Below are 26,829 nucleotides of genomic sequence, written 5' to 3'. Positions count from 1 at the left end.
CAAAAATGCTTTTTGATTTTATTTTCAAAAAGTAGTCAATAAAATATGCATTCGCTATCAGTTGCAACAGAAAAGATAAGTCATGATGACACAAATTTTAAGTTGGTTCCTTCTTTTGTTTTGTGTAGCAAGCATTATCTAATGACTTTCACTAGGGTGTAATAGTGCAAACGACCAAACTGCTGACAATCGCTTGGCACGAGCACAAAGACATAGATACAAATCCGTACATGTATGTACATGTGCGCACGGGAAATTGTCTGCTACATATGAACTGCTAGTTAACGAGCTTACTAAGGCCTTTTTAGCCGGCAGTGCCTTCACTTAGTCAGTCGTCGAAGAAAGCTTCAGCAAAACGGTTCGGCCGTGCAGCAAACTTAATTGGTTTTTGATTTATTTTCAATTTCTTTTGATTTCGTGGACATTTTAATAAAACACTGTTAAGAATTTTTGCACGTGTCGAGCGTTCGGCGCGAATTTTTAGCCTAATATCAAAAAAAAAAAATTATAAAAAATAAAAAATAAAAAAATACGCAGCTACTTTCAAATTTTGCTGCATAATCAGGCACTGGTGAGTGAGCTGGAAATGATGAGACAAAAAAATTGTGTATGTAAATATATATCAACAAAAGATAAAAAATATAAATTTAAAGCGATTAAACAGCCAAATAAATAGGCAATGCAAAAAACGTGTCATTAAGTGATAATTGAAAAACACGTCAACTTCTACACAGCCATACAGACATATATGTAGGTGCATTCATATAAAATTAAGCCGTCAAAGCCGGTATCGACTGTGTTTTTTTTTTTGTTAACAGTGCAATGAATTTCGCGCTACTTCTATCGCAAACAATTCGTACTTTCGTTGGAGCTGTCTATCATTACGCTCTGCGCTTTTATTTGCCAATTGGAATTGGCGATTGAAGTGAATGCAGTGACGGGGTATTACATCACAGAGCAATTTGTGGTCGTAAAAGAAAATTTAGTGCCTTATATAATCGCTTTGGGATTTTCTTTATTATTTTTTTTTTGGTTTTTGTTAAAATTATATACAAGTGTTTTTGTCTCGCGAAAATTTTATGCAAATTAAAATTTTATATGCGCATATTTTGGTATTTTATTCATTCAAAAGCAACCACCTTTCTCTTTCAGCGAAATGGCGATGCCAACATCTGGCCACCTGTTGCTGCTGCTTGGCCTCTGCTGCACTTTGGTGCAAGCCAGCTACCCACTTAAGATACTCGGCCTATTTCCGCACCCTGGCATCAGTCATTTTCACTTCTTTCATCCAATAATGCGTGGCCTGGCTGAGAAAGGACATGACGTTACGGTGATAAGTCATTTTCCGGATAAAAGCCCACCGGTGCGCTATAGAGATTTGCCGCTGACGAATCACGAAACTTTGACGAATAGTGTGGATTTAAAGGTAAGTTAAAGTGTGGGTGGTAATTTGTTAAAATGGTGTTTGGTTGAGACTCAGTGCACTCGTCACTGAGGTACTGGAAAAGAAGACTGAGTTATTATCCCAAGTTAAAACTGAACGTAGGTACTCTGCGGGCATAAACAATCTAAAGTGTTCCGATAATAAATGACTTCGGGAGTATGAGGAATTCTCCTATATCAAGCTTATTATAAGATCTATCTGTAGCACTGAGTCGTCATAAAGCAATAGGGGGATGGAAGAAGGAGAAAAAGTGCTTGGCACCATCCTTAACGAAGTTCAGGGCACGTAAGCCAAGTTGCCACATTCTGCTGCCATTTTAGTGAGCTCTGATTCTCCATATAGTGGAATCATCGTGTTGTTTTTACGAGGCGCTCAAACTGCTTCGACAGTAGGGAGGTCCTATTGTAATTCCAGCCCCTAAGTTGGCGCTTAGCTAGCTTAAGAAGCTCCTTTCGCCTTTTTACAGCCCTTAAACGCCCATTAGTTTAGGAATTGGCCACAGGTAGGAACTCATATATATTCCTTGTCCGGAGAAATATTTTTGATGATGCCCTGACTACAAATTCATTAACCCTGCAGTTACCTAATTTGGAAGTATTTCTCCTGGTCAGGTATTTCCCAACCAGTTTCGATCACACTAGATATAAGCGATTCTAAAACACTTGTTTCCGCTTGACTGCAATAGTACCCATCTTTCTAATGTTACTAGGCAAAATACTACTACCTACCCTACCACCTCTACTTGAAACAGCTCCGGAAATCCTATAGTCTAAACTTGAGGTTTATGGAAATTTCCTAACAAAAAACACCTCCTACAACGCTGGCGTTCTGCTCTGAATCTATATGTATGTAAGTATACGGTTAGACCCCCATGATAAGCATAGAAGCAGGCCGTTGTAAACCCCACTTCATTAAGAAAATATGGTACCTAGTATTTCCTTGTAAACAATACTATATCGTACTGAAATTCAGTTCGCTTTTCTCACATTAGCTGTTTCCGGTACATTTCAGTCTCGGTAGAGTTGTGGAAGAAAAACTAAATATATATTTAAAGGAAAAAGGAAAAAAAGTTTCTCCTCCAAAAAATTATACCTTCCGAAAAAGCAATTCATTTATAGAACATACAGAGGAGGCCACCTTTCATGTATAATAAAAGTGATCAATATATGTATGTCTGACAAATCATGGTCGGCTTTTTAACACTCATTGCTTTGATATCATAAAGCTTTTCAATTAACCAAGATTGACTGCTTTGTTAACGGAGATGTTTTTGGTACAAAATCTCGCTTTAGCTGGTAATCAAGCTGGAGTTGAACTACCAAAGACTGTTATGCTCTAGAAAATTAATGAATGGATACAAAGCAGGACCTATCGGATATCTAGGCAAAGTGCCTTAGGTGAATTGGAAAAAAGAGTTCGATATTTGCATTTTTTAAGAATATATGTGTTGGTTATATAACACCAACTTAGCTCTAACGGGCCATTGTCGTATAGGTGAGAAAACGGCTCAGAGTATCGTTTCGTAGATGTTCCAGAAATTGCAAGAACTACTTCTGAGAAGGAGAAAACAGTCAACTTCAAGAGAGACTCTAAATGACCAGCAAGGGGGAGTGAAATCACACCGGGTTGTGGTATCACAACGGGCCATTCATTTTAGGCCTAAGTGTGCCACACATTTATGAACCAACAGAAGATAATATGTGGTCCTTGCAAAGCAGACCTTGCTAGGCTTTAGGCTACGATATCGAGACTTTTTAAAAGTGGCTTTCTACTTACAGTCTTTCTGCATCCTTATAATTATATTTGTTTTTTTGAGAACAAATGCGATCCTGTGTTTTGGAATTGATTTTCTGCTCATTTACGACTTCTCCTAGGAGCTGAGACTTCTACAAAGCACTTTCGCCGAGCTCGGTTTAGGGCGATGTTTCTGACGCGCTCTCAAGTCGTGCTTACCACAGTTTAAAGCTAGTAAAAAGTGAATCTACTCTAGATAATCCAGACGAATTCCAGAAGTGCGCTAGATCTGATAATAAGCTGATAGCTTCTTTACGCAACGTTTGGGCTATCAACCGCCACTGTTTTCTCTTCATTTGGAAAGATACATGCCCTTCTTTATTAAGTTTCCACGAGGGTTTGCAATACATAAAGACAAACTAACCCTTACATTCTTACATATCGATTTTTCTAATGTTCCTTTTACACCTTGCAGGCGTTTGAAAACAGACATTTCTACAATAAATTCGAGGAATTCCTTATGCTGTACAACTGGGGTAAGGATGCCTGCAATCACACGCTGCGTTCCGATGCCTTGGCGCAGGTGTTACGACAGCGGCAACATTTCGATGTGATCATTATGGAGCAATTCAACAGCGATTGCATGGTAGCGGTGGCACATCAACTCAAGGCGCCATTCATAGCGTTGAGTAGGTGAGTGGGAATAGTGGAAATGTGGTTTTGTAAATAAAAGCTCAAGTTGCATTTTTAATAACTCACAAATTGCACTTCTGTTTTGCATTGTTCCCACGAAATTAGCTGTGCGATGATGCCTTGGCACTACGAACGCATGGGCGTGCCCATGATACCATCATCTATACCGACACTCTTCATGGGACAATCGGAGTCGATGAGCTTTGTCTATCGCCTAGGCAACTGGTTCATCTTCCACAGCATGCGTTTGCTTTATGAGTAAGTTTATATGAAAATACCCAGCAGACACCTGCGAAGTAGACAATTTTATTTTATTTTTTAACACTCTTTCTCTTTTTTGCACATGCTTAACAGTTTCATCACCACTCCCACAATCGATGCCATGGTGCAGTACAAATTTGGTCATGACCTACCCTCCGTTGCTGAATTGGCTAAGCAAACTTCAGCATACTTTGTGAATCAGCATTTTTCACTGAGCGGCGTCAAGCCATTGCCACCCTCTGTCGTCGAGCTTGGCGGCATACATATACAAAAGGCCAAGCCGCTGGATGCTGAGCTGCAAAAGTTTATCGACAATGCCGAGCATGGCGTCGTCTTCATTAGTTGGGGTTCGATGATACGCGCCGAAACTTTACCGCCCGCCAAGCGTGAAGCAATTTTGCGCGCTGTGAAGCGTCTCAAGCAGCGCGTCATTTGGAAATGGGAGAATAGTACATTGGATCACAAGCCGGACAATTTGTACATAAGTAAATGGCTGCCACAACGCGACATACTCTGTCATCCTAATGTGAAAGTTTTCATGTCACATAGCGGCTTAATGGGCAGCTCGGAGGCGGCTTATTGTGGTGTCCCCGTTGTTGCTACACCCATGTATGGCGATCAGTTTTTGAATGCGGCGGCTTTGAAGCATCGCGGCATGGGCGTAGTGCTGCACTATGAGGATATCACGGAGAATTCAGTGCTCCGATCAGTTAGGGAGGTGCTGAAGAAGCAGTAAGTTAAGTGGCACAAATGGGGAGCAAAGAAATAAGTTTTCAAATTTTTTTTTCAGATACATGGACAATGCCAAAGCGGTCTCATTCTCCTACAAACATCGACCACAAACTGCGTTGGAATCCGCCATCTGGTGGGTGGAATATGTCGCCAAAACAGAGGGCGCTCCGCTCACTAAAGCCGATGCGGTGTTTTTATCACGCTTTGTTTACTACTCAATGGATGTTTATCTATTCGTGGGCATGGTTTTATTCATTACGATACTAAGTTGGAGTTTCATTTGTGGCAAAATTTGCGCGCGTCGTCCTAAAATAGAGAAACAAAAGACTAACTAAACACAATACCACTTTTTGTGATATTTTTGTAGTTGTAAATAGATTTCCAGAATGGCGATTAGCACAAAAATTTTAAGTACAATTATTTTTGGCGTGGCATGAGTTTAGTTTATCAAATGAAGTTCAAAAGTTACATATAATAAATATTAGTGTACGTAATTAGCGAGATTCATATGTACATAAAAAAATGAAACTATTTTAGAATGAAATTACACAACTCAGTTCAAGGATAATAAAGTACAAAATTATGATTATTTACTACACTTTATAATTTGTAGTCGAATTGGTAGTGGTAAAATAAATGGAAAGTGATTTCAAAGATTGTTAACTCAATTGCTTCCAGTATACGTAGTTTTCCTGCTTCTGCTGTTCCCTGCTTGTTTTTCTTCCTACAAATAAAAATTAATATAAAATAAATAAAAGGAAAACATTTTTATAAAATAAAAGAAACAAAAATCCGATCCCCGAAGATTCGAACGTGGATATCCCGAATGGCACGCCAGCGCTTTGCTTACTCGGCCATTGCGACTATGGGAGCAGCGCGAGCAAAATGAGCCGTTGGGAACATGCTCAAGTGATTTCTGTCAAAAGAGCTTTTCAGCATGCAAGTTGGCAAGGGAGCTTTTTTCAAGTAAGACTTTCGTGTAAAACTATATCCGCACTTTTTCTGGGTTTGAGCATCATTTCTATGTGTGGCTCCTTCCATTGTGGTGGTATAAATCCCGTAATGAGGACAGCATTAAGCAAGGAAGTCAAAAGAGTGAGCTGGGAGCTTTTTTCAGGCTTGACTTACCAATTGCTGTTTTTACTTGTGCTTTAGTCAATTTTTTATTTTTTATTTTTTTTTTTATTTGATGAGTACAACACAGGGAACTTATTGTCATGGGCGGGGATTCAAAGTTATGCGGTGTGAATTCCCTTTTTTAGATATCGCACAAATGTATTAGCCTTTTCTAAATCACCCTTTGCTCATTCGTTGTTTTCCTTTCTTATTGCAGATTGTATCAGGGTGGGTCTCTTGAATTTGCTCGCTACTTGCCAGAGAGAATATTCGGTAGTTGCAGATGCATCAATACTGCTCAGGTATCGTCGAGTTTGAGAGTTTCGTTCGTTATTTGGGGTCACTTTTAGTTCTTTTGTAAGCTTGTTTAAAGCTTTAAGCTAAGCTAAAGCTTTATTTAAGTACATATGTATTCTAAATTTTTTCTAAGTAATCAGCAAAGCACATTTCATGTAAGTACTGTATTCAGGCATCGCCTTCAGTTCATTCTTTGAATTGTTGACCATATAGCCTCAATTGCCTTAAAACACTTTCGGTGAGGTGGAGGAAACAGAAAGTACTCATGCTGACTGAAGTATGCTGTATTAACATTCCATTTCATCAAATAGTCATATATTTATGTAAATTCATATATATGTACATACAAGTCATTGTGTTTTGATACTAGAAAACAATATTTGTTGACGATATCACAAGCTCGCTTTATTTAAATCATACATAAGTGCATTCCGGAGACTTTTTGAACAGAAGTTATACGAGGGTCGCTAAAAAGTTCTAAGACTAACTAAAAAAAAAAAAAACATGGAGAATGGAGAAAAAACGATATATTTTGGAACAAATTCCCTTCATTCCTGGTCAAGTTTGGTTTGGAGACAAACCGATTGCGGCATTGTGCCATCATCAGTGTCACATTGAAGGTGGCATAACGTCGAAACCGGTTATGTCTAAGAAACCAAACTTGAGGAGAGATGACGGAAATTATTTCCTAAAGAAATCAACTTTCTCCGCTGTCTGAAAATTCAAAAAGGTGGCAAATCGGAACCGTCTGCGTATGGCCCACCAATGCTTAAAAAATCAATTGTTTGACGAGGTGTGTGAAAGCTCGCTTTCTCTTGTTGAAAGGCCATTTGTATTTTGCTCCATTCTTTAAAAATGGTTGCCAAACAGAATTAACTGTTATACATTGCTCTAAAATCCGTGGAGACCGCGCCCCATGAAATCGTATCGACGATCGAAAAGAGGTTAGCCGTAAGGGAACACACGCTGGGAGTCTTCAATTGTGGCTGTGTGTAATTTCCTTCTTATGGTGGGAGGCGAGGTCCTGAGTGAGGTACTACAAAATTCACTCAGTTTTGTAGACATCTGGTTTAAAGATTGTGGACTCAGCGTCAGCCTTGATGGCCAATGCCGCCCTGTAAGGTCGAGGCCACGCAATGAGGGGCATTTTTGTATGGGACCATCTCTGAGACACTACCTTTCCGATGCAAAAAGAATTATCAAAATCGGTTGACGTGGTCCAAGGTTATGCGGTAACATACATGAAAAAAATATCAAAATATTCCGACGAACTGATAACCTCCTCCTTTTTTGGAATTCGGTTAAAAATCACCAAAAAGCGATTATTTTTGAGCGAAAAAAACAAAAATCATAAAATAATAATAACTACCCTCGTACGGTTAGCTTAGAGCCTACATATCTTTACAAGCCTTTCCAAAATCGACTCCACTGCGATCACCAACTCGTTATCTTTTTGAGAATTCTCACCCCTCATATGCTCCTTAAACCGGAGAAAGAGATCGCTATCACTTATACACTTCTAGCTGCAAGTTAGCGATCTTACAAATTCCTTGACTTAGTCTTAATTTATCAGTCGCAGAAGAAAGCTGTGACAACTCGTTCAACTTGTGTAAAAGTGTGTTTTTTCAATTTATTTTATTTAATCATTTACTATATCAATTTAAAGCTGTTCATTCAACGCCTTTTAATTTTGCGTTGGTAAGTGAACTTGAAATGATCAGACAAAAAAAAAGGAACAACATCCAATCAAACCAGTCAAATTAAAAAAAAAAATGGCTTTAGGTGTGAATTGAAAAACCAGGCCACTGACATTAATAAGTGCACACTTAAATACACTGGCAATCAAAAGTGAGTGCATGGTGTTTTTTTTTATTTAATATTTGCAATGATTTTCAAGCTAAATTTTTTTTGTTATTTTTTTATAAAATGTGGTTCCTGCTTTAATCACAAAGACATAAGCTAAACTTTCAAACTTTATACAGAACTTGGAAAAATTCACCGAATTTTAATCTAAATTTTGAACTTTTTAATCCGAGTTTTTAGAAAAATTTTTGGTACTCAGATAGATCAGCTAAGTAATTCTAGTGAAACAAGTGCAAGTTTTAAGCGGCTAAAAAATCGCGTTGATTTTTAATAAATTTTTTCCGACAGACTTCGCGGTTTTATGCACATCATAATTGCAATTTATAAAATATGGCGTTATTTTTTAAATTTTATTTGCAAACGGTCATGCGCATTTTATTATACAATAAAATCCATTTCATATGGTAAAAAGTGCAAAAAGCCGTCAGCAATAAAAAATCATTAAAAATCAACGCGATCTTTTAGCCACTTAAAACTTGCACTCGGTTTAGAATAATTAAAAAACTGATCTATCTGCGTACTCAAATGTTTTTAACCGACTTCCAAAAAAGGAGGAGGTTATCAGTTCGTCGGAATCTTTTTTTTTTTTTTTATGTATGTTACCGCTTAACTTTGGACCACGTCAACCGATTTCGATAATTATTTTTGCAACGGAAAGGTAGTGTCTCAGAGGTGGTCCCATACTAATGGTTTAGATCCGATCATTGGATCATGAAATATATAGATATATATATATTTATTTTATGTCGGTTTTTTTTTGCTAAAAATTACTTGTTTAAAAATTCAGATAAAGAAGTTCAGAATTTAGACCAAAATTTGTTGAATTTTTCTAAGTTCTGTATAAAGTTTGAAAGTTTGCCTTATGTGGTTTTGATGAACCATATTTTTATAAAAAATAACAACGAAATTTTAACTTGATAAACATTGCAAATATTAAACAAAAAACACCATGCTCTCACTTTTGATTGTCAATGTATGTATATACAAAAATAAAGAACCGCTAATGTCTGTGTCGCCATTTTTGAATGGTGCAGTAAATATTTTATTTATGTATGTATATACAACAATTAATTTTTGGCAACAAAAAAACCGACTTCAACTCCCATATAAAAAAAAAATATATATATATGTATATATATATATCTCATGATCCACTGATCGGATCTCAAGTATGGGACCACTTCTGAGACACTACCTTTCCGGTACAAAAAGAATTATCGAAATCGGTTAACGTGGTCCAAAGTTATGCGGTAGCATAGATCAAAAAAAAAAAAAAAAATATTCCGACGAACTGATAACCTCCTTTTTTGGAAGTCGGTTAAAAATAAAGAACCGCTAATGTCTGTGTCGCCATTTTTGAATGGTGGAGCGAATATTTTATTTGAATTCTTTTCACTATCCCTTGTAGAGAAATGGTGATGTTAACATCTGGCCACCTCTTACAGCTGCTTGGGCTCTGTTGCACTTTGGTGCAAGCCAGTAACTCGCTTAAGATACTCGGCCTATTTCCTCACCCTGGCTATAGTCATTTTCGTTTCTTCCATCCCATAATGCGTGGCCTGGCTGAAAAAGGTCATGATGTTACGGTGATAAGTCATTTTCCGGATGAAAACCCACCGCAACAGTACAGGGATTTGCCGCTGACAGGTCAAAAAATTTTGACGAATTCTATAGAATTGAAGGTGAGTGAAATTTAAGAAAGAAGGATGCGACTTGAATAATTACTTTCGGACTGACATACATAATTACTAATACTGTAAAGTGTTGAAGTGTTTACTTTTGGGTTAAGAGTTGAATTGCTTTACATGAGATACTGTGTATTTGTTTTGTTGCTGCTTTTATAATCGTTCAATAGTTGTCCTCAAGATAAACTAACGGCATGCCTTCATCCAACGTGGGAGAGAGGCACACTTAGACCCAGTGGGTACGTTGTGATACCAATTGAGAATTCGAACCCGTCCGTTCACCTAGAAGTAAAACCAGTTGGTTAGGTTCAGAAAGCGCGACAATTCGTGAATGTCTGCTTCACTTGGATCGGGGATACAGCCAAAAATGTGGTGGTGGAATGAACGTCTTCTCGCCGACATGAGGGCGGTTCTTCCGACCATCTTTTGTTTGCAATCTCAACGAAGTATGCCCTGAGTCATGTTTTACAGGTAGATATGGGTATGCCCGCTGCAAGAGAGGACTTGACGTCAGACAGCAAGCTCGTCCGTCGCACAAGTGCTTTGAACGTCCCTGTGGCATGGCATCCACACGATGTGAGTAGTAGACTTTGAAGCTAGATCGTTCAGGGCTTTCCTACATTCTATCGCAGTTATAGATGAGGTCTTGCAGCAATCCCGAGACCTGATAGCCGCTATCGGAATATATAGTTACTGAAGGCAGATTAAGAGAAGATTCGATAAGCCAGAGTGCCGCCTCTTTTATAGTCACGAGTTTTGCTTGGAAGACACTGCAGTGGTCTGGTAGCATAAAGCAGAGATCCAGTGAGAGGATCTTCGAGTGTATCTCACTCCTTACTCTTAGATTTAGTTTGGAGCCATCCGTGTAGATGGCTGTGGAGTTATCTTGCAGGCCCAGACCGAGACGTCTTTCCAGTCCTTCCTCGAAGGGATACGAGTGGAGGACTTATTCTCGAGCTCCATAGACCTATACGTTAAAAGTGCCGCAGCTAAAATCCCTTTACGACTCAGGGCATCTAACAGGCTGCGAAGAACTTGCCACGCCACGATCCTCGAGAGAGTACATAAGCTGTGACTATCAAGTCACGGAAACTGACTTCAATCGGGATTTCTATGTCCATTATCCAGACCGAAATGACTGGGAACTTCGTATTGCTCCATTCCATTTTCACGGCCGGGTGGAACTCTTCTCAGATCCGCCCACTTAACCTAACCTAAGCTACAACAACAACTGTTATCAATAAGTTCCGTTGCACTTAATTGCAGGCCTTTGAAGACCAACCTTTCTACAACTTCTATTTGGAACTCCTTATGATCCACGAGTGGGGGAAAGATGCCTGCAATCAAACATTACATTCGGGTGCTTTGGCACAAGTGTTGCGGCACCAACAACATTTCGATGTGATCATCATGGAGCAATTCAACAGCGATTGCATGATGGCGGTGGCACATCAGCTCAAGGCGCCATTCATAGCGTTGAGTAGGTGAGTAGAAATGCTGGCAAGTTTGNGCGGTGGCACATCAACTCAAGGCGCCATTCATAGCGTTGAGTAGGTGAGTAGAAATGCTGGCAATTTTTTTTCTAAGCAAAAGCACAAATTGCATTTATTATAATTCACACATTACGATTTCTTCTGTTTTGCATTGTTCACACGAAATTAGCTGCGCAATGTTGCCTTGGCACTACGATCGCATGGGCGTACCAATTATGCCAACGTCTATACCCGACAGCTTCATGGGACAATCGGGCTTTGGCACTCGCCTTCTCAACTGGCTCCTCTTCCATAGCGAGCGTTTACTTTATGGGTATGTGTAGTTAAAAATGTAGCTGGAACTACATATTTACTTGCAAATCGGGAGTCTTCTGTATTACTATTCACTTCTTCCCTAGCTTTATCACCACCTCAGATACGGATGCCATTATACGCCGAAAATTTGGTCATGACCTACCCTCCGTTGCTGAATTGGCTAAGCAAACTGCAGCGTACTTTGTGAATCAACACTTTTCAATGAGCGGCGTTATGCCACTGCCACCATCTGTCGTGGAGCTTAGCGGCGTACACATACAAACGGCCAAGCCCNTACGGATGCCATTGTACGCCGAAAATTTGGTCATGACCTACCCTCCGTTGCTGAATTGGCTAAGCAAACTGCAGCGTACTTTGTGAATCAACACTTTTCAATGAGCGGCGTTATGCCACTGCCACCATCTGTCGTGGAGATTAGCGGCGTACACATACAAACGGCCAAGCCCCTGGATGCTGAGCTGCAAAAGTTTATCGACAATGCCGAGCATGGCGTCGTCTTCATTAGTTGGGGTTCGATGATACGCGCCGAAACTTTGCCGCCCGCCAAGCGTGAAGCAATTTTGCGCGCTGTGAAGCGTCTCAAGCAGCGCGTCATTTGGAAATGGGAGAATAGTACATTGGAACACAAGCCGGACAATTTGTACATAAGTAAATGGCTGCCGCAACGCGACATACTCTGTCATCCTAATGTGAAAGTTTTCATGTCACATACCGGCCTAATGGGTTGCACAGAGGCAGCTTATTGTGGTGTGCCCGTTGTAGCCACACCCATTTTTGGCGATCAATTCCTGAATGCGGCGGCAATAAAANCGTCTCAAGCAGCGCGTCATTTGGAAATGGGAGAATAGTACATTGGATCACAAGCCGGACAATTTGTATATAAGTAAATGGCTGCCGCAACGCGACATACTCTGTCATCCTAATGTGAAAGTTTTCATGTCACATGCCGGCCTAATGGGTTGCACTGAGGCAGCTTATTGTGGTGTGCCCGTTGTAGCCACACCCATTTTTGGCGATCAATTCCTGAATGCGGCGGCAATAAAGCAACGCGGTATGGGTGTAGTGCTGCGCTATGAGGATATCACGGAAAATGCAGTGCTCAGATCGGTTAAGAAGGTGCTGCACAAGCAGTAAGTTAAGTGGCGCATCTGTACAACAACACATTTTGTTTATTCTTCATATTTTATGTACGCTCATATTCTTAGTGAAATTTTATGTAATACGAGTTTTTCCCCCCTTTTTTTAGATACATGGACAACGCCAAAGCGATCGCGTTCTCCTACAAACATCGGCCACAAACTGCGCTGCAAACCGCCATCTGGTGGGTGGAATATGTCGCCCAAACGAAAGGCGCTCCTCTCACTAAAGCTGATGCGGCGCACTTATCGTACGTTGTCTCGCACGCGCTGGATCTTTATCTTTTCGTCGGCTTTATTTTATTAACAGCACTGCTTAGCTGGTGTCTTCTTTTCTATAAGTTTTGCGCGCGTCACTCTAAAGCAGAGAAACAAAAGATTGCTTAGGCGCATTTAATGATACTGAAAACCAGTACTAAGCCCCTTAGCAGGTATCCATTGTTTCTGGTATACCCAAATTCAATATTTCAAGACATTTCGCACGATACTCACCGCCTCTATATAATCCCACCTTACCTCGCACTCCTGCATTTGGTACGAGCTCTTCGAACTGGTTACATTTTACAGTTAAATAAGCTTGAAACAACACTTAATGAGCCTCGTTAATCTAAGCACCGCACAGCACAGGAACCCGAAAACCTTAATGCCCATACATATGTATATCATCGGCTGAGTGGAACATCGCCCTATCTCAGCTGCCGCTTCGAAAACGCCCTAACTCCCTATAAATTCAATATATCGGCAGCTGAGATAGGGCGTTTTTCAATCATTTTCTAAGATAGGGCGTTTTCGAAGCGTCTACCGAGATATTACGATCCTTACCATAAAATTTCAATCTTCAAAGATGTATGTATACAAAATATTACAGATTATTGCAATAATTTTAAGGCTGAGACTCTAGGTAAGGTTGGTGAAAGGATGATTCACCTGATGATTTGTTTTTGTTATAGAAATGTGTCTGCAATGAAGACACTGAAGCCGGACTAACTCGATGTCTATACATAACTTAAGGAATTTCCAAAATGGCTACATCCTCTTGGGCTCTCTCCCTCTCTGTCTTGGGCTTACTAGTCCCTTTTTCCTGTGTTTTAGAACATGGTGGTGCATCGGGAAATAAGGACTAAAAAGTCTTATACAAGGCTTGGGGAACCGAGTCCAGCCTCTTTAAGTTGCCTGCTTTTACAACTTGAGGAGAAGTTCAAAGTAGCAGGCGGACTAATCTATACACATGCAGAGTATCAAGGTGCTCGATGATCGTAACACATTTTTCTTACGGTAATACTAGCGGTACACGAGTCAATTGGTCGCGTGGCTGCTAGGTTAGGCTGTACAAAGAGAAAGCGCTTCAGATTTTTGGGCAATAATTTTTTTGAGGACCTGAACCACTTACCACTGTAATGAATGCATAATGAGTTTTGCATTAGACCATACCAGAAAAAAAGTGCACTGTATACCTCTGAGTCTTAAGAATTTGTGCAAGACAATTCCGAAAAAAATATAATTTTTTGTTGGGCGAACGTAGGGATCGCCTTATTAAAAGTTCGCAATGTCTACAGTTTCAATCAGTTTCTACAAAGTAGACAGTTTAATTTTTTTGCAAAGTTCATTGGCCTCAACTACCCAGTTCTAGTATTTCCTTTTCGTTGTTGTACTACCCCACCTTAGTTCATTTTTTTGTAATTACACGCAGAGCGAAAACTACAACTATTTTTGCAATTGAAATAAATGAATATTTAGATCAACCACTTGTTCTACGTAGTGTCAATAGGGCCCTTATTATGAGTTTAATTCGATTTTCGATCTTCGCTGGTTATCGAAGATCGAAAGTGAAATTCGTATTATGAGCTATGCAACCGTGTCGAAATTTTCGTTGAGTATCTATCAAATTTTCTGTCGAACAGAATTTTGCTTTCGAAGGTGTAGAGAAGTGTTAGAAAATTGGGAAAAATGTATGATTTTAGGAGAAAACACAGACAAACTTATTTTTTTTTTTGTACATAACATAAAGCTTCTTAATTTGAGTATTGATTTTATGATAGTTATTCAGGTCCTTAAAATGTTTTTTAACGCTAAGACTGCACCATTTTGCCGTTTTTGTTTTTCTTTTCTACTATGTATGTTTGTAAGGTGTTCCTATTATTTAAAAAATAATAAAAATAATTTGTTACGAAATATAAAATCACAGACCTATTATTTTTGAAACGTAGAACTTAATTTTAATGTTCGGCTTCGGCTTCGGTGTTCGAATAGTACCTAATATTAGGACTCGGCTTCGGCAAAAATTCCAGCTTCGATCGGACACTAAATACATACTGTGTACATATATACGTATGTGCATAATTATTATTTTTTTAATGGAAGGGTGCCGCTGCAGCAACAATAATGAGTATACATACATACATACATAACTATGTATATACGTATTCATTTGTTTGCGTTTATTGTTGATATACATATGTATGTATGTACATATGTATGTGCATACATTTAGCAAAAACCACTTCCGTTCAATTCCCCCACTTTTTTGACATTGCAAATGGGCTTCTTTCTCTAAAGCCATTTGGCCAGCAAATTATGAGGGCGCATTTATTGAAAATAAATCACCGTACACTTAATTTTGAAGTCGTTATTCAGGCAGATTATGCAATTCGCTTGCGAGTGAATTTCATTCTAATTCGCTTTTATTTCAAATTGCCAGGGGTTGAAACTCACACGGAAGTGAATTGCAGAACCTGCCTATAATTAAATTCATACATACATATGTATATATCTATAAATTTAAGTTTATTTTTATGAAATGAAGTTTGTTTTTGTTTTGTTTGTTTTGTATAAACATATCCAACGCTTTATTATATTTCCTATTTTTGAAAGTTGTTATATAAAATAAAGCAAAAATATTATTGTAATTGATTTGCATTGCACAGCAGTAAGTAATAAGTGTAATTGAAAATGTAATTTAATTCGATATCGATGTTTTCTAATTTTTTGCAGTGCTTTTATAATCCGGATTTTTTTTTGGTAAACCAAAAGGATCAGGGTTTTAAACGGTTTAAAACCTGAATAAAAAAACAGTTTTCAAATCATTAAATTTTTAAATCAAAAAACCGTTTTTCTTTTTTATAAACGTTGCCTATCCATATGGGCTACAATTTTTTTGGTATTGATAGATTATTTCAGCATGGCAGCACTGCTGACGTACGTAAACAAATAAATGTCATCATTTTGACATTAGCAGCTGATACGCCGAATTCGCCGGAGAATGAACGCTCGCCAGTGAAAAAGTAAACAAAAACAAAGTTTCTCTTTATTTGCAAATGCAACAAAAACCCGAAGCAACTAAGAGCAAGAGGGAGAAAACATATGATTTGTCGAAGAAAGTCAAAATGCTTTCAATTAGCAAAAATAAATCATTTTTCATGAGGTCAAGAGAATGTACATATGTACATACATATATAACTATAAATAAAAGTTTATAAGGACTTACCTAATGCAAAAACGAAAGTACACATTGCAACATAACTGCTTTAACTATTGCACATAAGTACATTTTGCAAAACGTTGATAATCATCGTGCACCATATTGATTAAACAAGTACTTGATGCACAGGCTGCAGGCTAAGTTTACTTCTTTACAACAATATATATAAATCAATTATTTTATAAGCACTTCGAATCACTAATCACGCCAAGCGAATAGAACACGAGCATTATCATAGGTAGTGTAACACAATTGTCAAAATCAACAAAAGGTATATATTTTGAAAATCTTAACTCCAAATATTTATATACGAGCTCAAATTATAGCTGGAATGTCTTTTTTCGCAGTTCTTGTGAATTTTTCCAGAAATCTCCGTTAATTCAACGGGTTATTTAAAATTATGTATGTATATAATTTTTTATTGTTTTTGTTGACACCTAGCGGCTTTCGCATCATTTTCATTTAAAATTTAATTGCATTGTTTTTGTTATTTATATTTTCCTGCAAGTGCTCTCTCCCACTCACAGCTGATTTTCATTTACCACTTTGTTTTCTTTTCTTGTCAATTTTGTTGTTGCTGCGTCTGTGCATAGTACAAAAAAATGGCGAACCGCTGGCAGGCGAATATAAAAGAAACATGAAAAATGCAGTACATCGATTTTTCAATGTCCATTTTAGTGAAAATTCTATTTCAGCTTGTAGTTTTATGATATATCTTCAACAAACGAAAGTTTATTTTTTACATAATATTGCTCTTGGTATTCAACTAAAAAAACTTAAGTTTTATTGCCCCAAATACCCACAATACTTAACTGCATTGTGCAGCGGTGCATTAGAATTGCTTCTTGGGCCACACATCTTCGGTTCGTTTTTCGTTTAACCTTTTTAAACACTTTTCAGTCTCAAACAGGCCTAATTACTAACTTTTTATAACTCTCATTAACTGTTTCTAGCAGCTTCAGTATAATCTTTACTTAAATTGCATGTGCACTAGCCAGGCCCATCGATACTAATGCGGTGCAATTTGCTCGCTCCTCTTTCCAAGCGCCTGATTGGGCGTTTGGTTGTTGCCGGGCAAGCCTTGTATAAATCAATACACTTTGCTAATATATGATATATCTAATCATCCCACGGTGGCGCATTAATCCCCAACTGTGCAACTTGCAGTAGATATATAAATCAACCCACGGTGGCTTATATTAAACCCAATTGTCCAACTTGCAATAGAGCAACGAAGCCTTCTCAGAGACCTCCGCATCGTACACCCACAATCTTCCTTCTGCACACACTTTCTTGTACTGCAATCAATATCCATTCCACTTTATTGGCTTATTGTATATTTTTTAATCGTTTTTCCAATTAAATACAAATTAACACTTCATCAACTCCCGACAACTGACCGACCGAACAACGCCACTTGCAATTTTTCACGCCAATGGCGAATATTTCCAATTTGATTGCATCCTGCGAACTTCGCTGTGTAAAAATCAATTCTATGCGAGCTGGCAATGCCATTGGGTGCGAGTAACAGGGTGTCCATATTGTTTAAAAAGAAAAATCCATTTCGAAAAAAATTCGCCAAAAATCGCCCAATTTCTCACGGCATTAAAATAAAATAAAAGCTTTTATAAGGCGAGTTCAGCTATTATGAAATTGCAAATTTCAAATTCAGCGGGAGTTGTCACAAATGGTTGTCAAATATTGGCTAAAATAAAAGCGATAACAATAATAAGTGTTGCTATATCAAAACTAAAGCTCTAACTCCATAACCTACTTTCGACGCATTTACATGGTAGCGCACAAAAAGTGGACTTGAAGGTAAAAAAACTCACAAAATCGCCAAAGACGATTTCCTAAATTTTTTCGCGCAAGTATAAAAAAAAAATCGCCAAATTGACGCTAACTGCCATCCCTAAATTGGCGCGTCAAGCGCCAAACAACTGTCAAAAATCCTCATGCCCATACAATTTGTATGAAGCATCCCACAATAACGCGGCGCTAACGCCGAGCAAATGGAATTTTCATTTTTGACAGGGCGTTACGTGTTGAAGTTGGATGCGGAAGACGGAAAGAAAGAGAAAGGACAAAAAAGTGAAAGAGGAAACGAGAATAAAAACGAGAGGATCTGAGAAAACGCAAAAATTACGACGCGTGGATTTGGGGATAGCGCGCGCTGACACTCGTCGACAATGGATAACGCAACGCTTAGCGCTCCAATTTAGGGACGGCAGTTAATCGCCCAATTCGGACACACTGGTGAGTAGTGATGAGAAAGTATAATTTTCGGTGGATCCAGATTTCAAGTAATTTTTAATTATCAAAAATTTAAGGATTCTTTTAATGTAAGAGGGAGACCCATTTGGAATTTTGCTTCCTTATTACGATTATTAAGTTTTATTAAATTTCACATTAAATAGCCAAAATCAAAATAAAGTTTCGTTAAGAGTGACAAATACTTGCTCTTAGCTTAATCAACAATCTATACGACATTTTTCATTGATACATATAGGGTTGATCGCTAAATGGTTTCAAACACACTAAGTTCTGAATCTCCTCAACTCTCCATTTCGTACATTACCATTTCAAGTACATTGACCTCCTGAAATATGTGCATTTTCGACTTTGTCATACATGTAGGTCGGAAGATTTCAACCGTTACTCTAATACTTTTAAACAATAAATCAATTATTTCATTTTGTGAAACTTTTCTTAATATTTATCTTTGTTTTTACCTTTATGCATAATTCAATCATACAAGGTTAGATAATTATTGACAGCCGCGGTTTGACACTCCCTTACAAAAGGTTGCATTTACGAAGGACGGAGAAAGGGGAGGAATGAAATCTCGTGGTGTGAAAATGGTAGTAGAAAAGTACTCAATTAGTAGTGAAATTCCTTTTGTAAATTCTAATGTATTTGCAGGAAATCTGGCATTTTAAACGAAATATTGAACGTAATATTGATATATCTATGTGAGTTACGTTATTTATGTGCTATTTAGCTGTTTAAAACTGCAAAAAGACTCACAATTAAAATAAAACTACTATAAGATTGATGTAAACCTCCAATTTAAAAACAATTTATGTTTTTATCAGTTAAATATGCTTCATATGCATATACAAATAAGCATATTGCACAAAAGCTTATACTTCTATTTCACACCAAAGCTACACTTTTTCCAAGCAAAATTGCAAAGAAGCAACACCGTGCCGCTGCTAAGGGAGCGGTGCGAGAGAGACCACTGTCAGTTTATCGAACCTTGTATTATTGAATTATGCCTTTATGTTTATCATTTTCTTCATCTACATATTCCCCTTCACCTTTGTGCTTACGCATCTTTTCTTTATCTATTTACGTACTCACCTTTTACCTTTATTCTTGTATTGGTCTTTATCTAAGTCTTATTCCTTAACCTTTAATTAGCGCGTTGGGTATGAGGATGTTTGACAGTTGCTTGACGCTTGGCGCGCCGATTTAGGGACGGCAGTAACAATCATGGCTTCAGAATGCGAATTGCATTATACCCAAAACTGGGGTTCTAAAGAGTACAACAAAAAAACAAAAACATAGTTTCGTTTATTTTTTTATTTATCCACTTAAAACCTTTCATTTATTTGTGTTTTTCGTTTTCGTTTTTATACTTATATTTTTATTTTCTTTTGCAGCGAGGCTTCCTGTCGACTGCTGTTGAGTACAATAACTCCAACAGTTATTCAACGCCTGCTACTTTGAAAATCGCTCAACACGCTGGCTTTCTTCGTCATTTATTTGCTTATTTTCGTATTTAATAATATTAATTACATACTTCAAGATATTTTATATATATATATATATATTTATTTTGTTGTTGTATATAAAAAGCTTGTGTAAATAATTTTATTTGTTTTTGTTTTTTAATTTGTTTTAATATCATAATTTAATTTTTTTCATTCACGTTTTTCGCAAATTTATTTGTTGGGATTTTTAAACACTTTTTTTTGTTGTTTTTAATTTTCACTTGTCGTTAATGTAGGTTATTACGAATACCAAGAAGAGGAAATCAACAGTTCTTTGGGTGTTTTTTATTGTTATTATTTTTTATTTGCTCATAGATTTTGGTTAATGTTTTTTTTATTTTATTTTATTTTTTATTTTTGAGTGGGCGTGTTTGCTTGGTGTACGAACGTGTTTATACAGTATATATATCTTTTTTATTCGTCTAAATTTTACGAATACGAATAACTTAATTAATGCCGTCACGCTTATTGCGAATCTAAATTTTTTACTTTTAATTTCAATTTTTTATTTTGTTGCTATGACTAATACTTTTTTTGCGTATGCTTGTGTTATTTTTTTATTTGTAATACTTTGCATTTTATACTTAATACACATTTATGAAACGTAAATTAAGCTAAGAAGAAATCTTTGAATTACAGTAAGTACTATTGTACAGTTACGCTTTTGCATTCGTACGCCTTGCCACTTCTTAATCGCTTCACAAGAACTGTTTTGAACTCTTTTCAATTTCATACATAATCCTGTACATACATACTTATAATCCTGCTGTCTTTTAAGATTTGCTGCATTTTTTCATGTGTTTTAGTTTTCAGAATTTATTATTGAAAATTTTCAGTGGAATTATTATTATTTTTTATTAAAATGTAGATTTCCATGTACTTATTGCATAATGATTTGTGATTTGGTGAGCTTATTATGTGTCGATAGTTGTTGCACAACTGATTGCAAACTATATTTGTTCGTAAATTTTTTTTTTATAATATTTAATCATTAACTATTTAATAATTGTTTTGAAAATTTTTCTGAATATATTTTTTCTACATAAGTTTTAATTGTCGAAAAAATTGTCCTTTTGCACTTTTTGAGTTGTTTCCAAAACGGTAACGGAATTTGTTTTATACTTTTGTGATTAAATGGTTCGGAGCGTAAAAAAAAAACAAAAATTATTTAAAAACATGTATAGTGAAACCTCGATACAACGATTGAAAAATCATTTTTTTTTTTGGAAAAGTTCGTTATAAGTAGTTTCGTTTTTTTTTTTATAACGGAACTCTTGCCGTCAACATATTTCTTTGGAGAATTGAGTATTTTTGAGAGGACTCAGCAAACATTTTGTTATATTGAGCTTTTCGTTTTGTCAAGGTTCGTTATATCGAGGTTTCACTGTACAATTATGCATAGAGCTGAGACTATCCGTATATTCAGATATCCGTTCGGATGTTGTTGCATATGGATAAAATCCGGATATACGGTTAATATCTGTCCTATTTTGTTTCCCGGGTATCCGGCTAATATCCATAAATTTTGTTATCCGAATATGCGGCTTACTATCCGTTTATTTTTTTATCCGAATATCCGGTTATTATCCGCTTACTTTGACAACCAGATATCGGGTTAATCAGATATTCGTATAACAAGATTATCCGCATATTCCAAAAATCCGGATAGAACTCCCAGCCCTAATTACGCATTTACTTACTAATTAAAAAATAGATAAAAATAAAATAAAGGAGATTCAAAACACGTTTAATAAAATATTATACTAATCTTACACAAAAGAAAATTTCAGAAATCAGGTTATTGAAACAAAAAACTTAACATTAATAAAGTTATATGTACTACGTATGTATATAATAATAGCCAAATTCATAAACCGAACATTTTTATGTAATTGCCGCTTTCTAATGCCAATAATCAAAAAAAATAAAAATTAGAAAAATTAAGAAGAAAATTAACTTCATCAAATATCTCGTGCCCTAGCCGCAAAAATAATGTAAGTGATTTTTTTTCTTTTGCAAAATTGTTTATGAAAATGATCTACGAGCATTTCTGATAATGTATTTTCGCGGTTTTGAATTTGATTAACAAATTTAAAACTAAAAACGAAATTTTTTCAAACAAAAAAGTCTAGGAAAAAAAGAAGTCTGATGAAGAGATTTGGTGATCTCCGAAATAGCTGCTATTACTTCTACCGCTTAGACTTTGTTGCTTTTTCAATTTTTCCTAATGAACAATCGTGGTACAAAGCTCAATAAAAAATATTAAAAAAAATAAAAAAATAAAAATATTAAAAATAAAATAAAAACATCGAATGCATTGTATGTACAATGTAATTACAACTTAAATGAAAGTACATTTTTAAAAATGTCTGTGAGCTTAACTCCTTGTACTTAAGTTGCATTAATTGCATACTTTTTGTTGCTGTATCTTTAATTATTTATACGCATGCATGCATGTATGTATATAAGTATGTATTTATTTTGTGTGTGTGTGTATCTTTGTTTGTATGTTTTATAGGAAAATAGATGACGATTCTTGCTCGCTTACGCTTAGACATACATATGTACATATTTCTACATACATATATATTTATGTATTTACTTACTATACACAAATCAGTACAGATTCTATTAAGATTTGATGATTACCTTTTTCTTGTTCACTAACCACTTAACGACACTTAACATATCAACACTAATTTTTGCGCTACAAATTCTATTATTTTTCCATAATTTGTATAATTGCATTTGTTTGTTTTTTTTTTGTTAAATTCTATTTTTTGTTGGTGATTTCAAAAGTTTTCAAGAAAATATGTGCAGCACATTTTTGCATAAAACAGGTAATGTTTTGTGTTTTGGGGTCTAATTTCTTTTATTTTTTGTGTGTATAATTTTTATTTTTGTTTTCTTTAAACGGTTTAAGTTGTGTACTGTTTATTGTTTTAAATGCTTCATTACCAATTTTTTTAATAAAAAATTTAAAAAAAAAAATTCGAGTGAAATACTAAAAATCACGAAAAGTTCCGAATTTTTTGCAAGAAAATACTTAAAAAAAAACTCACGAAGTCTTGGAAAAAAGAAGAAAACACAAATTGATGAAAAAAATAAAGAGCAGGATTAGATACCCAAAAAATAGTAAGGCTCCGAAAAAAAATCCCACAAATACCGAAAAATAATATTAAAAGAAACGAACACTTCCAAAGCCTCCGAAAAAATTACACAAAGTCCCGAAAGTCTCAAATCACAGAGTCTTGAAAAAACTGAAAAATCACTTATTGATGCGTAAAAAAATAGCAGTGAAAATAGATGAAATATTCCAAAGAAATTATTAAAAGTGACGAATATTTTGAAAGGCTCCTAAAAAACTCGGAAAGTCCCGCGAAATAAAGAGCAAAAATACTCAAAAAATTCCGAATAAAACAATAAATGGCATGAAAACCTCCGAAAAAAATCTTAAAAACGTTTTCAGGCGATCCAGATAAAAAAAATAAAATTAAAAAGAAAAAGGAATCTACTCCCGGACAATACCGAGCAAAATATTAAAGGCTACGAAAATTCCAAAATGTTTCGAGAAAAATCCCGTAACTTCCCGAAAGTCCTCAAGAGTCAGGGTCTTGAAAAAGCTTTAAAATCACTTATTAATCTGTGAAAAATTAGCAGCAATAATACCGGAACAATTCCAAATAAATTATTACAAGTAATGAATATTTCGAAAAACTCCCAAAAAACTCAGAAAGTCCCGCAAAATAAAGAAAAAAAATACTCCAAAGATTCCGAATAAAACAATAAAGTCATGTGAAAACATCGTGAAGATTTGGCTAACGGAATCCCTGTTTATGGACTCGTCAAAACCTTAGAAATAAAGAATTTGACCATCAAGGCCCCTTTAGGATTTATTAGGAAAGCGGAGAGTTTCTTGGGCATACTGATCTAGGGACACTCTTTAGAGATAGTAAAAACCTTTCAGGTCACAGTGTCTCTTGTTTTAAAATACCCATGCATTTATCCATCTATCTAATTCCTAAAAATAAGTCATAAAATTTTAAGTCGAAAAAAAAACGAAGAATCGCCAATTAAAGCACAAAAGGATTAAAAGCAAATATACTTGAAAGCGCCCAATAAAACAAAAAATGGGGGCACTCTAGGAAGAATCTGCAACCATCCCGAAAATGTTCCAAGACAAAACCGAAGAGAATATATGTATGTATGTCAAATTTTGCCTTTCATAAGTTTTTCCTGTTCAAAGTATTAAAAGTAAAATTTTTGTAAAGCCAAAAATATCTGTTTTATTAATGTATTTCCACGATTTTTTGTAATTTTCTTTAAATTTATTCGATTATTTTTTACTTTGTATTTTTTTTTCTTTTTTGTAATTTCTGGCATAGGTGCTCGATGTGTTTTAGTAGGTTTGTGTGTTCGGATATGAAAACTGAATACTGTAATTAGCTGTGTATGTATTTCTGTATTTTCAGTATTTTCGTGCTTGCGTTAACACTGTCTGAACAGTTCCTTAATAATTGTCGTTAAGCATATCTTAGCATTTTCTACTTACATTATTCAAGTTTCTGCTTCGATTTACTCCAAATATGGTCCTTTGAGTTTGGTTTTTTTTTTTACAATATGTACCACTTCATTTTCTTAACTGTCTATTCGCACTGTATTTATGCACTCTTAGCAATTACCGAGTTTATGCTTTTATGATAATTTTGAAATTTTCACTTATTTTAGTAAATATTACACTTACATATGTATGTATAATTTTTTATGTTATAACATCACAGACTAAATACAAAAAAGTGGCTGCTTTGTTTGAATGTTTATGGTTTTTTTTTTTTTTATTTTTTTCGCATTTTCAATATCAGTGCATTTTCATTCTTCATTGCCCTTCTCAAAAATGAAGTTATATTTACAGTTTTTTCTTATATACGCAGGTATTCTAAAAGAAAAGAAAGAATTAAAAGAAAATTTATTAGAAAAATAATGAAATACAAAAATATGTAAGTACCCATATTAATAAAAAACAAAAAACCACATAAAATTTGATGGCCCGTAGTTATAGTCGTCTGATGGGATAAGCGTTTTATTATTAAAATTTTAAATCGGAGTTTTGAGTTTTTAAATTTGTTAATACCAGGGACCATAGCGGCTGTAATCTTTTTAGTAAAAATTACAATTTAACCGTTGAAATGTCATTTTTATTTTTCCGATCAATTTGTTTATTTTATTTTTTATTTTATTTTTAGCCGACTTCAAAAATCAATTCTTCGGAATCTTTTTTTTTATGTATGTTACCGCATAACTTTGGACATAACCGATTTCTATAGCTATATTTTATAAAGCGGGTCCCATATTAATTTTGTTTATGAAGAAATTAATTAGAATTAACTCTTAAATTTTTATATGAGAATTGAAGTCGGTTTTGTTTTTTGCTTAAAAATGACTTGTCGATTTTAATTTTTCCGATTATATTTTAACCGTTACTTTAAATTTTAGTTTTTTAGATCACAAAAGATTTAAGTCGGTCATAAATTAACGACTATTCTTAATTGCAAACAAAATAAAAAATGCGTAAATTTAAAAATCTTGAAATTCAATGGCTATTTAGTACTCAAAGAAAGTGTCTTCTAAATAAAATAAAAAGTTTGAAATACAAAAATTTTGATGATAAGAATTTGGGTGTTTGGATGTTGAAAACATAAGGCCTTATGAATAAAAAATAAGCAGTTTCTTTTTCCTAAAATTTCAGACCATTTGCTTAAATTTCTTTGAATAAATCAAGTAAAAGGTCTGAAATTTTAAGAAAAAGCAATTGCTTATTTTTTATTATATTCTAAAAAACATTTCGGAAAATCAGAATCTAGTTTTAAAATTTTAAAGACGCTCGCTTATCTAAAAAGTAAACTTACCATTTACTTATATTGAATATGATTTTTGTCGCTAAAACCTACTTTTATTTCGAGTATAACCTACGGGCGTATTATTTTAAAATAAATAAAGACGGATAAACGCTACTAACCTTTTACTTTTTGTGTCATTTTCAGTTTACAAAATTTACTGCGTCGAGAATTTTATATAAATAAAAATATTCACAGAATTGTTAAGCACATGGTGCCAATACAAAAAAAAAATGAACAAAACTTGGATCTAGCACGAAGAAACAGCCTAGCTCCTTTGACCATTTTTTTTTATTGGTAAAATAATTCTAGGGAAAAGGTTAGAAAGTTCTTATAATAATGTGGCTTTATTTGAAACAGATATCTGAATTTGAGAAATTTTCTCGAAGTCCTTCCATATAAACCTGTCCCAGAAAACACAGTCTCTACGGTTAGAGAAATATTTTGATTTTACATTAGAATTCTAATGTAATTCTCGAATCCAAAATCAGGTTAGAGACCTATGTTAGAATTTGATTAGAGAATGATTAGAAACACACAAGACATTAGAAGCCAGTTAGAATTTAACGTTAGAATACGATTAGATAATGAGACTTAAGTCCCCTTTTTTTAGAGAATGCTATAATTCTCGACAGTTTCTCTAATTGACTTCTAACCTTCTTCTTTAGAGAAACATATTCGAATTTGAATTGTTCTCTAACTTAAATATTTGTTGGGGTACATCTAGTAAGAGACAAGTAAAAAAAAAAATCATCTTGCTAATTATATTCCACTATTTTGTAATAAACCATTTTAAAATTAAATTTATGTATCCAAAAATAAATCAATAAATAATTTTAAACACCAAAAATGAATTTTTCTTAAATAAATTTCGCTGTTTGAAAGCTTTTTAAAATGTCTCTTAAATATTTT

General features: G+C 35.3%; 2 protein-coding genes across 3 annotated transcripts; both read left to right on the top strand.

Moving 5' to 3' along the window:
- The first annotated feature begins 297 nt into the window (after positions 1-297).
- On the top strand, positions 298-5,518 carry LOC108363061 (UDP-glucuronosyltransferase 1-1-like). Of its 2 annotated transcripts, XM_017616299.1 has the most exons (6): positions 298-571; positions 1,153-1,426; positions 3,654-3,871; positions 3,977-4,129; positions 4,226-4,864; positions 4,923-5,199. In XM_017616299.1, exons 2-6 carry the CDS (start codon positions 1,157-1,159, stop codon positions 5,197-5,199), a joined length of 1,557 nt encoding a protein of 518 aa, XP_017471788.1. In that variant the 5' UTR covers positions 298-571; positions 1,153-1,156. The 2 variants fall into 2 exon arrangements, with proteins under 2 accessions (XP_017471788.1, XP_017471789.1); XM_017616300.1 differs by lacking the exon at positions 298-571 and having other exon boundaries at positions 1,157-1,426; positions 4,923-5,518.
- Positions 5,519-7,893: 2,375 nt separating this feature from the next.
- Positions 7,894-13,431, top strand: LOC108363062 (UDP-glucuronosyltransferase 1-1-like). Its single transcript, XM_017616301.1, has 7 exons — positions 7,894-7,975; positions 9,549-9,822; positions 11,092-11,309; positions 11,488-11,635; positions 11,879-12,367; positions 12,603-12,763; positions 12,880-13,431. Exons 2-7 carry the CDS (start codon positions 9,553-9,555, stop codon positions 13,154-13,156), a joined length of 1,563 nt encoding a protein of 520 aa, XP_017471790.1. The 5' UTR covers positions 7,894-7,975; positions 9,549-9,552; the 3' UTR covers positions 13,157-13,431.
- Positions 13,432-26,829: the final 13,398 nt, after the last annotated feature.

The sequence above is a fragment of the Rhagoletis zephyria genome, unplaced genomic scaffold (genome assembly GCF_001687245.7).
Source record: "Rhagoletis zephyria isolate East Lansing unplaced genomic scaffold, Rhagoletis_zephyria_1.1 Rzeph_scaffold_01179, whole genome shotgun sequence".
Lineage (NCBI taxonomy): Eukaryota > Metazoa > Arthropoda > Insecta > Diptera > Tephritidae > Rhagoletis > Rhagoletis zephyria.
Note: the sequence above shows the minus strand (reverse complement) of the source record. Positions and strands in the feature narration are given on the sequence as shown.

What these genes read in the sequence shown, in the direction of transcription:
- LOC108363061 (XM_017616300.1), top strand. Translation starts at nt 1,157, where the DNA reads ATGGCGATGCCAACATCTGGCCACCTGTTGCTGCTGCTTGGCCTCTGC. An exon ending in CGAATAGTGTGGATTTAAAG is followed by an intron (nt 1,427 to 3,653) that starts GTAAGTTAAAGT and finishes TACACCTTGCAG; the next exon opens with GCGTTTGAAAACAGACATTT. An exon ending in CCATTCATAGCGTTGAGTAG is followed by an intron (nt 3,872 to 3,976) that starts GTGAGTGGGAAT and finishes CCACGAAATTAG; the next exon opens with CTGTGCGATGATGCCTTGGC.